Below are 10,483 nucleotides of genomic sequence, written 5' to 3'. Positions count from 1 at the left end.
CCCTGTGCCCCCTCCCCACAGCCGTGACCCCCCGAGCCGTGGCTCCGGGCCGCCTTTGGGTGTGAATTTTGGGTTATTTAATGCGATTTTTGGGGTTTTTTTTTGTAATTTTTTCATTTTTTGAGCTTTTTGAACGGGTTTTTTTTTTAAATTTGGGCATTTTTTGGGGGGTCCCTGAGCCTGTGCCCCCTCCCCACAGCCGTGACCCCCCCGAGCCGTGGCTCCGGGCCGTTTTTGGGTGTGAATTTTTGGGTTATTTATTGCGATTTTTGGTAATTTTTTCATTTTTTGAGCTTTTTGAACGGGGTTTTTTGGGGGTTTTTGGGGTTTTTGGGGGGTCCCTGAGCCTGTGCCCCCTCCCCACAGCCGTGACCCCCCCGAGCCGTGGCTCCGGGCCGCCTTTGGGGGCTGCTGGGTGCGATTTTTGGGTTATTTATTGCGAATTTTGGTAATTTTTTCATTTTTTGCCATTTTCGAACGGGATTTTTTTTAAGTTTGGGCATTTTTGGGGGGTCCCTGAGCCTGTGCCCCCTCCCCACAGCCGTGACCCCCTCGAGCCGTGGCTCCGGGCCGCCTTTGGGTGCGATTTTTGGGTTATTTAATGCGATTTTTGGTAATTTTTTCATTTTTTGAGCTTTTTGAACGGGGTTTTTTGGGTTTTTTGGGGTTTTTGGGGGGTCCGTGACCCTGTGCCCCCTCCCCACAGCCGTGACCCCCCCGAGCCGTGGCTCCAGGCCGCCTTTGGGGGCTGTCGGGTCCCGGGGCCCCGGCGGGACGAGGTCCTGAGGGTCCCCCCTGGGGCCCCGCCCCCCCCGTTCGTCACCGTCAGCAGCAACGGCCAGGTGGGGGCGGGGCGAGGGGCGGGGCGAGGGGCGGGGCCTGGCGGGAAATTTGAGGGGTCCTGAGGGGGGATTGAAGCGATTTGAGGGGATTTGGGGGTCCTGGGGGGGGATTTAGGGGGGAATTTTGGGGGGTCCTGGGGGGGATTTTGGGGGGAAATTTGGGGGGTCCTGGGGGGGGATTTTGGGGGGAAATTTGGGGGTCCTGGGGGGGATTGAAGGGATTTTGGAGGGGATTTTGGGGAGGAATTTGGGGGGTCCTGGGGAGGGGGAATTAAGGGATTTTGGGCGGGGATTTTGGGGAGATTTTGGGGGCGGATTTGGGGGGTCCTAGGGGGGGAATTTGGGGGATTTTGGGGGAAAATTTGGGGGGTCCTGGGGGAGATTTGGGGGATTTTGGGGGGAAATTTGGGGGGATTTTGGGCGGGGATTTTGGGGGGAAATTTGGGGGGTCCTGGAGGGGATTTGGGGGATTTTGAAGGGATTTTGGGGGGGATTTTCGGGATTTTGGGGGTGTTTTGGGGTCCTAAGGGGATTTGGGGAGGGGGGCTTGGGGTGATTTTGGGGGGGATCCGGGGTGATTTTTGAGGATTTTGGGGGTTTTGGGGGATTTGAGGATTTTGGGGGGGTCCTGGGGGGGATTTTGGGGAGTTTGGGAAGGTTTGGGCCAATTTTGGGGGATTTTCGGGGATCTGGGGGGGTTTTGGGCGTCCAGGGAAGATTTAGGGGAGTTTTGGGGGGTCCTGAGGGGATTTAAGGGGTTCGGGGGGAATTTGAGGGGTCTGGGGGGGGGAGGGAATTGGGGAGGGGGATTTGGGATTTTTTTTGGGGAGGGTCCGGACCCATTTTCACCCATTTTAACCCCAATTTCCCCCTCTTTTTTTCCCCCATTTCCCTCCCGTTTCACCCCAAATTTCGGGGGTCTCCCCCCCCCCCCAAAGTTTTTCCTGGTGGGGGTCGCGACCCCCTCGGGCCGGCCCCTCCCCCCCCCCGCCCTCCTCGCGGCCCTGGGGGGGCTCCGGGCGCGCGCGGGGGGGGGCGGGGCCCGAGCCCACCCCCCCGTGGGGCTCCTGACGGGGCAGCAGCGCCGCGAGTGGGGGCGGAGCTACGGCAGCATGATGAGAGGTGAGGGGGCGGGGCCTAAACAGGGCGGGGCTTGAGTGGGTGTGGTCTGGGTGGGAAAATTTCGGTGATTTTTGGGTGATTTTTGGTATTTTTGGGGGGATTTTTGGGGTAAAATGGTGCTTTAGGGGCGGGGTTTCATCTGCTGTGGGTGGAGCTTAAATGGGTGTGGTCTGAGCGTGGCCCAGGTGGGGCTGGGAGGGGATTTGGGGGAAAATTTGGGGATTTTTTTATTTATTTTTGGGGGAATTCTGGGGTTTTAGGGGGAGAAAATTAGGATTTGTGGGCGTGGTTTCAGCTTATGGGGGTGGGGTTTAATTGGGTGTGGTCAAGGAGGGCTGGTTGGGAAATTTGGGGTAAATTTCAGTGATTTTTGGTATTTTTGGGGGGGATTTTTGGGGTAAAATGGTGCTTTGGGGGCGGGGTTTCATCTGTTGTGGGTGGAGCTTAAATGGGTGTGGTCTGAGCGTGGCCCAGGTGGGGCCGGGAGGGGATTTGGGGGGAAATTTTGGGATTTTTTTAATTTATTTTTGGGGGAGTTTTGGGGTTTTAGGGGGATTTGCGGGGGGAACATTAGGATTTGTGGGCGTGGTTTCAGTTTATGGGGGTGGGGCCTAAGTGGGTGTGGTCAGGGCGTGGCCCATGTGGGGCTGGGAGGGGTTTTTGGGAGGGAATTTTGGGGGCATTTTTGGACATTTTAGCGATTTTGGGGATTTGGGGGGGGAAATGGGAGGAGCAAGTAAATTTGTGGGCGGGGCTTAATGTTTAAAACAATAAAAGGGGCGGGGCTTATTTGGGTGTGACCCAGGTGTGACCACGAGGTTTTTTGGAAGGTTTTTGGTCAATTTTGTGTGTGGGCGGGGTCTCAATTTTGGCGGGAAAACGAAGGAATTTTAGAATATTCATGGGCGTGGCCCTGAGTGGGCGTGGCCTCATTTTGGGTTCAGATTTTAGGCGGCAAAAATCCCTTTTGAAGTGGGCGTGGCTTCCATTTCCCACCTATTTCTGGGTGGGAAAACCACCCAATCTGGGGATGGGCGTGTCCAATGGAAGCCCCGCCCCTCGCTGAAAGGAAAAGTGGGCGTGTCTAACTTTGGCCACGCCCACAGACCGGCTAAGCCGCGCCTCCCTGGGGCGGATCCAGAGGAGCCTCCTGGTGCTGAGCTTGGACTCACCTGTGCTGGCCCCGCCCGGTGGGCGTGGCCCCGAGGGCGTGGCCGCCCAGGTGCTGCACGGGGGCGGGGCCAACGCCAACAGCGCCAATCGCTGGTGGGACAAGACCCTGCAGGTGGGCGGGGCTTCGGAGGGGGCGGGGTTAAACCTTTGTGGGCGGGGCCTCACCTGTTAAATTTTATTTGGGGCGGGACAAGAGCCTGCAGGTGGGCGGAGCTTTGAAAGGGGGCGGGGTTAAACCTTGGTGGGCGGAGCCTCACCTGCTAAATTTCATTTGGGGTGGGACAAGACCCTGCAGGTGGGCGTGGCTTCAGCTAGGGGCGGGGTTAAACCTTTGTTGGCGGGGCCTCACCTGCTAAATTTCATTTGGGGTGGGGCAAGAGCCTGCAGGTGGGCGGGGCTTCGGAGGGGGCGGGTTAAACCTTTGTGGGCGGGGTTTTAATAAAACCCCGCTAAATTTTATTTGGGGTGGGATAAGACCCTGCAGGTGGGCGGGGCTTCCCATGGGGGCGGGGTTTTACCCTTTTTTGGATTTTTTGGGGAAATTGAAAAAAGTTTTGGGGGCACAGTGGGCGTGGCCAGCCTGGCTCACCTGCCCAGGTGTGTCCAGGTGTTCCATGTTGTGATTTCCACCAGAATTTCCCATTTTGCCTGGGTTTATTTGGGATTTTTGTTTTAAATTTTTGTGGTTTTTTTTTTTTTTTTTGGTACAAGTGGGCGTGGCCAGCCTGGCTCACCTGCCCAGGTGTGTCCAGGTGTTTCAAGCCGTGACTTTCACCAGAATTTCCCATTTTCCCCAGGTTTTCTTGGGGCCTTTTTTTGGGGTCTATTTTGGGTATTTTTGGGGATTTTTCGTTGGGATTTTTTTTGTGCAAGTGGGCGTGGCCAGCCTGGCTCACCTGGCCAGGTGCGTGCCCCTCCCCCCAGCTGGTGATTGGCCAGGACGGCACCTGCGGCGCCCTGTGGGACCCGGCCGTCATCGACGGCGCCGTCGTCTCCGAGCTGCTCGACCATGCCCTGGAGCACAGGTGAGCGCGGGTGGGCGTGGCTTAGCCACAAACCACGCCCCCTTTCCAAACCTCACCTGCGCTCAGGTGTGTGAGTGTGCGCTCTGCTTCCCCAGCCGCCGCTTAGGCCCCGCCCCCTCCCTGGAGGCCACGCCCCCTTTGCCCCCTCCGCAGCGGCTCCGTTTCAGCGTCGGCCCCGAGCTGGCGGCGCAGGTGGAGCGGGCCAAGAAACACCTGGACAGGTGAGGGAGGGGGGGTGGGAGGGGCTTGGGAGGGGAATCAGGGGGAGGGGCCAGGCGTGACCACGCCCCTCGCCCCTCCCCCAGCCTGGCGGCGGACGTGGACGTTCATTGCTTCAGCCACGAGGGGTTCGGAGAGGGGGCGGGGCCAAGGGCGGAGGCCGTGGTGCAGGTGGGGCTGCAGGTGGCGTTCTACAGGTGAGGGGGCGGGGCTAAACCCCGGGGGGGCGGGGCTGAACCCGGGGGGGCGGGGCTACACCTGTGGGAGGGGTTACACCGGGGCAGGGCCATAACCAGGGGAAGGGGCTACAGGTGGGGCTGCAGGTGGCGTTCTACAGGTGAGGGGGCGGGCTACAGGTGAGGGGTGGGGCTAAACATGGAGGCGGGGCTAAACGTGGGAGGGGGCGGAGTCACACCTTGGGACGGGCAGGGAGAGGAGAGGGGGCGGGCCCAGGGCAGGGGGCGTGGTGCAGGTGGGGCTGCAGGTGGTGTTCTACAGGTGAGGGGGCGGGGCTAAAAAGGAGAGGCGGGGCTACAGGTGAGGGTTGGGCTAGACATGGGGCGGGGCTAATGGCGATGGGGGTGGGGCCATAACAGGGAGGGAGGGGCTACAGCTGTGCAGGTGGCATTGTGCAGGTGAGGGGGCGGGGCTAAACACGGGGGGCGGGGCTACACTGTGGGAGGGGCTACACATGGGGTGGGCGGTGCTACGGGTGGGGCTGCAGGTGGCATTCTACAGGTGAGGGGCGGGGCTACAGATGATGGGTGGGGCTAAATACGGAGGCGGGGCTAAACACCGGGAGGGGGCGGGGTCACGCCTTAGGACGGGCAGGGAGAGGAGAGGGGGCGGGGCCAAGGGCAGGGGGCGTGGTGCAGGTGGGGCTGCAGGTGGCGTTCTACAGGTGAGGGGGCGGGGCTAAACCCGGGGGGCGGGGCTACACCTGTGGGAGGGGCTACACATGGGGTGGGCGGCGCTACAGGTGGGGATGCAGGTGGCGTTCTACAGGTGAGGGGGCGGGGCTAAAAAGGAGAGGCGGGGCTACAGGTGAGGGGGTGGGCTAGATATGGGGCGGGGCTAATGCCGATGGGGGTGGGGCCATAACAGGGAGGGAGGGGCTGCAACCGTGCAGGTGGCATTGTGCAGGTGAGGGGGCGGGGCTAAACCCGGGGGGGGCAGGGCTACACCTGTGGGAGGGGTTACACCTGGGGGCAGGGCCATAACAGGGGGGAGGGGCTACAGGTGGGGCTGCAGGTGGCGTTCTACAGCTGAGGGGGCGGGGCTAAAAAGGAGAGGCGGGGCTACAGGTGAGGGGTTGGGCTAGACATGGGGCGGGGCTAATGGCTATGGGGGTGGGGCCATAACAGGGAGGGAGGGGCTGCAACTGTGCAGGCGGCATTCTGCGGGTGAGGGGGCGGGGCTAAACCTGTGGGAGGGGCTACACCCGGGGGCAGGGCCATAACAGGGAGGGAGGGGCTGCAGCTGTGCAGGCGGCATTCTGCGGGTGAGGGGGCGGGGCTACACTTGAGGGGGCGGGGCTGTAGCTGGGGGGAGGGGCCACAGCTGAGCCCCCCAGGTGAGCGCACCTGCCCGCAGGGCTCACGGCTCCCTGTGTGCCACCTGCGAGCCGCTGTCCCTGCGCCGGGTCCTGCCCGGCTGCACCGACCTGCTGCGCCCACCGGGGCCGCCCTGCCTGGCGCTGGCGCGGGCGCTCGAGGAGCCCCAGGCACAGGTGAGGGCACGGGGGGGGGGGGCGTGGCACTGCCCAGGTGTGCCCAGGTGTGCCCAGGTGGGTACAGGTACACCCAGGTACACCAAGGTTACACCCAGGTGTGCACAGGGGAGGGTGTGGCACTGCCCAGGTGTGCACAGGGGAGGGTGTGGCACTGCCCAGGTGTGCCCAGGTGTGCACAGGGGAGGGTGTGGCACTGCCCAGGTGTGCCCAGGTGTGCCCAGGTGTGCACAGGGGAGGGTGTGGCACCATCCAGGTGTGCACAGGTGTGCACAGGTGTGCACAGGTGTGCACAGAGGAGGGTGTGGCACCATCCAGGTGTGCACAGGTGTGCACAGGTGTGCACAGGGGAGGGTGTGGCACCATCCAGGTGTGCCCAGGTGGGTACAGGTACACCCAGGTGGGCACAGGGGAGGGCGTGGCACCATCCAGGTGTGCCCAGGTGTGCCCAGGTGTGCACAGGGGAGGGTGTGGCACTGCCCAGGTGTGCCCAGGTGGGTACAGGTGCACCCAGGTACACCGAGGTTACACCCAGGTGTGCACAGGGGAGGGTGTGGCACTGCCCAGGTACACCCAGATGGGCACAGGGGAGGGCGTGGCACCATCCAGGTGGGTACAGGTGCCCCCAGGAGCACCCAGGTGTGCCCAGGTGAGGCATGGCACGGCCCAGGTGTGCCCAGGTGTGCCCAGGTGTGCCCAGGTGAGGGCATGGCCCTGCCCAGGTGTGCCCAGGTGTGCCCAGGTGTGCCCAGGTGAGGGCATGGCCCTGCCCAGGTGCGCCCAGGTGTGACCCAGGTGTGTCCCCAGCCCGAGGAGCTGCTGGCGCTGCTGCGCGAGGCCGTGGAGGAGCAGGAGAGCCGCACCCAGGAGGTGAGCGGGGACAGGTGGGCACAGGTGGGCACAGGTGAGGCTGGGCGGGGCCCTGGGTGTGGCACTGGGTGTGTGGGTGTAGCAGTGGGTGTGCCCAGGTGTGCTCAGGTGTGCATAAGTGTGTGTCCAAGTGTTCCTAGGGGTGCCCAGGTGTGTGCCCAGGTGAGTGGGAGTGGCACTGGGTGTGCCCAGGTGTGCCCAGGTGTATCCAAGTGTATCCAGATGTGTGCCCAGGTGTGTGGGCGTGGCTCTGGGTGTGCCCAGGTGTGCCCAGTGTGTGTCCAGGTGTGTCTGTGAGGCTCTGGGTGTGGACCTGAGTGTGTCCAGGTGTGTCCAGGTGTGCCCAGGTGAGTGGGCGTGGCCATACAGGTTAACCCTCACCTGCCCAGGTGTTATCGGGCCAGGGGGCGGAGCGACACCTGCAGGGGCGGGGCTGTGGGTGTGTCTATGCAGGTGGGCGTGGCCTCACACATTAACCCTCACCTGCCCAGGTGTTATCAGGGGGGGATTAGGGTGTATCCAGGTGAGTGGGCGTGGCCACACTCATTAACCCTCACCTGCCCAGGTGTTATCGGGCCAGGGGGTGGAGCGACACCTGCAGGGGCGGGGTTTGGGGTGTGTCTATGCAGGTGGGCGTGGCCACACATATTAACCCTCACCTGCCCAGGTGTTATCAGGCCAGGTGGCAGAGCGTCACCTGCAGGGGCGGGGCTGTGGGTGTGTCTATGCAGGTGGGCGTGGCCATGCTCATTAACCCTCACCTGCCCAGGTGTTATCAGGCCAGGGGGCGGAGCGACACCTGCAGGGGCGGGGTTTAGGGGTGTGTCTATGCAGGTGGGTGTGGCCATACTCATTAACCCTCACCTGCCCAGGTGTTATCAGGCCAGGGGGCGGAGCAACAGCTGCAGAGGCGGGGTTTGGGGGGGTGTGTCTGTGCAGGTGGGCGTGGCCTCACACATTAACCCTCACCTGCCCAGGTGTTATCGGGCCAGGGGGCGGAGCGACACCTGCAGGGGCGGGGCTGTGGGTGTGTCTGTGCAGGTGGGCGTGGCCACACTCATTAACCCTCACCTGCCCAGGTGCTCTCAGGGGGGGGATTAGGGTGTATCCAGGTGAGTGGGCGTGGCCACACTCATTAACCCTCACCTGCCCAGGTGTTATCGGGGGGGATTAGGGTGTATCCAGGTGAGTGGGCGTGGCCATACAGGTTAACCCTCACCTGCCCAGGTGTTATCGGGCCAGGGGGCGGAGCGACACCTGCAGGGGCGGGGTTTAGGGGTGTGTCTATGCAGGTGGGCGTGGCCATACAGGTTAACCCTCACCTGCCCAGGTGTTATCGGGCCAGGGGGCGGAGCGACACCTGCAGGGGCTGCGCCAGGCGGCGCTGGCGGCCGGGGAGCCCCTCCCCGAAATCTTCCTTGACCCCGCCTACGCCGAGGCCACGCACTTCCGGCTCTGCACCCTGCAGGTAACCCCGACACACCTGGGGGAGCCAAAAATTCACCTGGGGGAGAAAAAAAAATCACCCGGGAAGCCAAAATTCACCTGGGGATCGCAATATCCACCTGGCGGACCCCAAAATCTCCCAAAAATCCCCAGCCAAATTCCCCAATAATTCCCAAAAATTCCCCAAAATTACTTCCACCAATAAAATTCCCCTGAAGTCTCCCCAAAATCCCTCTAAAATCCCAGAATCCACAAAAGTCGCCAAATCTCCCCAAATCCAGCAAAATGCCCCCAGAACTTCTCGAAATCCCCTCAAAATCAGCAAAAGTCCCCCGAATCCCTCAAAAATTACACCAGAACTCCCCGAAATCCCCGAATCTCCAAAACTACCCCCCCAAAAAATCCCAAAATCCTAAATCCCCAAAAATTCCCCAAGAAATCCCAAAATCCCTCAATATCCCTTCAAATCCGCCAAAACCCCCCAACGCGCCCAGAATCGCCCCAAAAAATGCCCCAAAATTCCCCTGAACCCCCAAAAAAATTCCCCAAAAAATCCCCAAAAAATCCCCAAAATCCAAAAAATCCCCAAAAAATCCCCAAAATGCCCCAAATTCCGCCCTCACCTGTCCCCAGGTGCGCTCCCGCGAGGGCTCTTGGCTGCTCCGGGGTCCCCTGGTCCCGGACGGGTACGGGGTGGGGGTGGGGCACGTGCTGGCCCCGCCCCCCGGGGACCCCCGAGGCCCCTCCCCCGGCGTGGGGGCGGGGCTTCGCGTGGCCGTCACCGCCTTCGCCTGCTGCAGCCACACCCAGGCCGCGCACCTGGGCGGGGCCATCCGCGAGGTGTTCGACCAATTGGGGGCGCTGCTGAGGGGGCGGAGCCTCGGCTGAGACACGCCCACTTCGGGGGACACCGCCTACTTCATGGGGACACGCCCACAGCTGGGGGGACACGCCCACATTGGGAGACACGCCTGCATTGGGGGGACACGCCCACATGGGGGGACACGCCCACACACACCAGGACACGCCCACAGCTGGAGGGACACGCCCTCACCCCCCCCGAAAAATTGTAACTCCTCCCCCCTCCACCCGATGTTGGAATTTGGGGTTAAAAACGTCGGATTTGGGAACAGAAATAAAAACTTTTGGATTCGCGGTGGAGTTTTTGGAGTTGGGGGGGGTTGGGGGGACAGGTGAGGGTTGGGGTGGAATTTTGGGGTTCGGGGGAAAATTTGGGGTCCAGGTGAAGGTTTGGGGGTTCAGGTGAGATTTGAGATGGAAATTTGGGGGGTTCAGGTGGGAATTTTGGGGGATCCAGGTGAGAATTTGGGGGTTCAGGATTTGGGATCAGGATTTATTGGGAAAAGGTCCAATCCAGGGAATCCAGGCCGGGTTTTGGGGCTGATTCCAGGTCAGAACCGCGGGGATCCAGGCCGGGATTTTGGGGTTCAAAAAACTCCAATCCATGGAATCCAGGCCGGGGCTTGGGAGTGATCCTGGTCTAATCCAGGCCGGGTTTTAGGAAGTTCCTGTTCATGGAATCCAGGCCACGATTCGGAGTTGATTCCAGCCCCAATCCAGGGAATCCACACCAGGTTTTTGGGGATCCAGGCTGGGATTTGGGAGTGGATCCTGATCCAATCCAGGCCAGATTTTGGAGTTGATTCCAGGTCAGAATTTAACCGAAACCAGGCCAGGATCAATCAGACCCTGATCCAGCAGAATCCACGCCAGGATTTGGGGGTGATCCTGATGCAATCCAGGCCAGGTTTTTGGAGAGAATCCTGATCCAATCCAAGGAATCCAGGCCAGAATTTGCCACACCCAGGCTAAGTTTTGGGGCTTGATCCTGATTGGATCCAGAAGAATTCAAGCCGGGTTTTGGGGAGGGATCCTGATCCAATCCATGGAATCCAGACCAGGATTTGGGATTTAAAGAAGTCCAATCCAGGAATCCAGGCCAGGATTTGCCAGATCCAGGCCGAGTTTCAGGGGCCAATCCTGATCCAATCCAGGCCAGGTTTTGGGCCTGATTCCAGGTCAGAATCTGGGGGATC

General features: G+C 61.1%; 1 protein-coding gene across 1 annotated transcript; it reads left to right on the top strand.

Moving 5' to 3' along the window:
* Positions 1–706: 706 nt before the first annotated feature.
* LOC135460598 (carnitine O-acetyltransferase-like) lies at positions 707–9,366 on the top strand (the record flags this gene model as incomplete). Its single annotated transcript, XM_064737487.1, has 10 exons — positions 707–842; positions 1,781–1,964; positions 3,071–3,249; positions 4,062–4,162; positions 4,258–4,383; positions 4,468–4,578; positions 5,975–6,110; positions 6,918–6,980; positions 8,311–8,448; positions 9,060–9,366. Coding segments are annotated over 10 exons (1,429 nt in total), but the record flags the coding sequence as incomplete, so codon positions are not given.
* Between the last annotated feature and the right edge of the window lie 1,117 nt (positions 9,367–10,483).

Source organism: Zonotrichia leucophrys, unplaced genomic scaffold (genome assembly GCF_028769735.1).
Source record: "Zonotrichia leucophrys gambelii isolate GWCS_2022_RI unplaced genomic scaffold, RI_Zleu_2.0 Scaffold_64_270646, whole genome shotgun sequence".
NCBI classification, from domain to species: domain Eukaryota; kingdom Metazoa; phylum Chordata; class Aves; order Passeriformes; family Passerellidae; genus Zonotrichia; species Zonotrichia leucophrys.
Note: the sequence above shows the minus strand (reverse complement) of the source record. Positions and strands in the feature narration are given on the sequence as shown.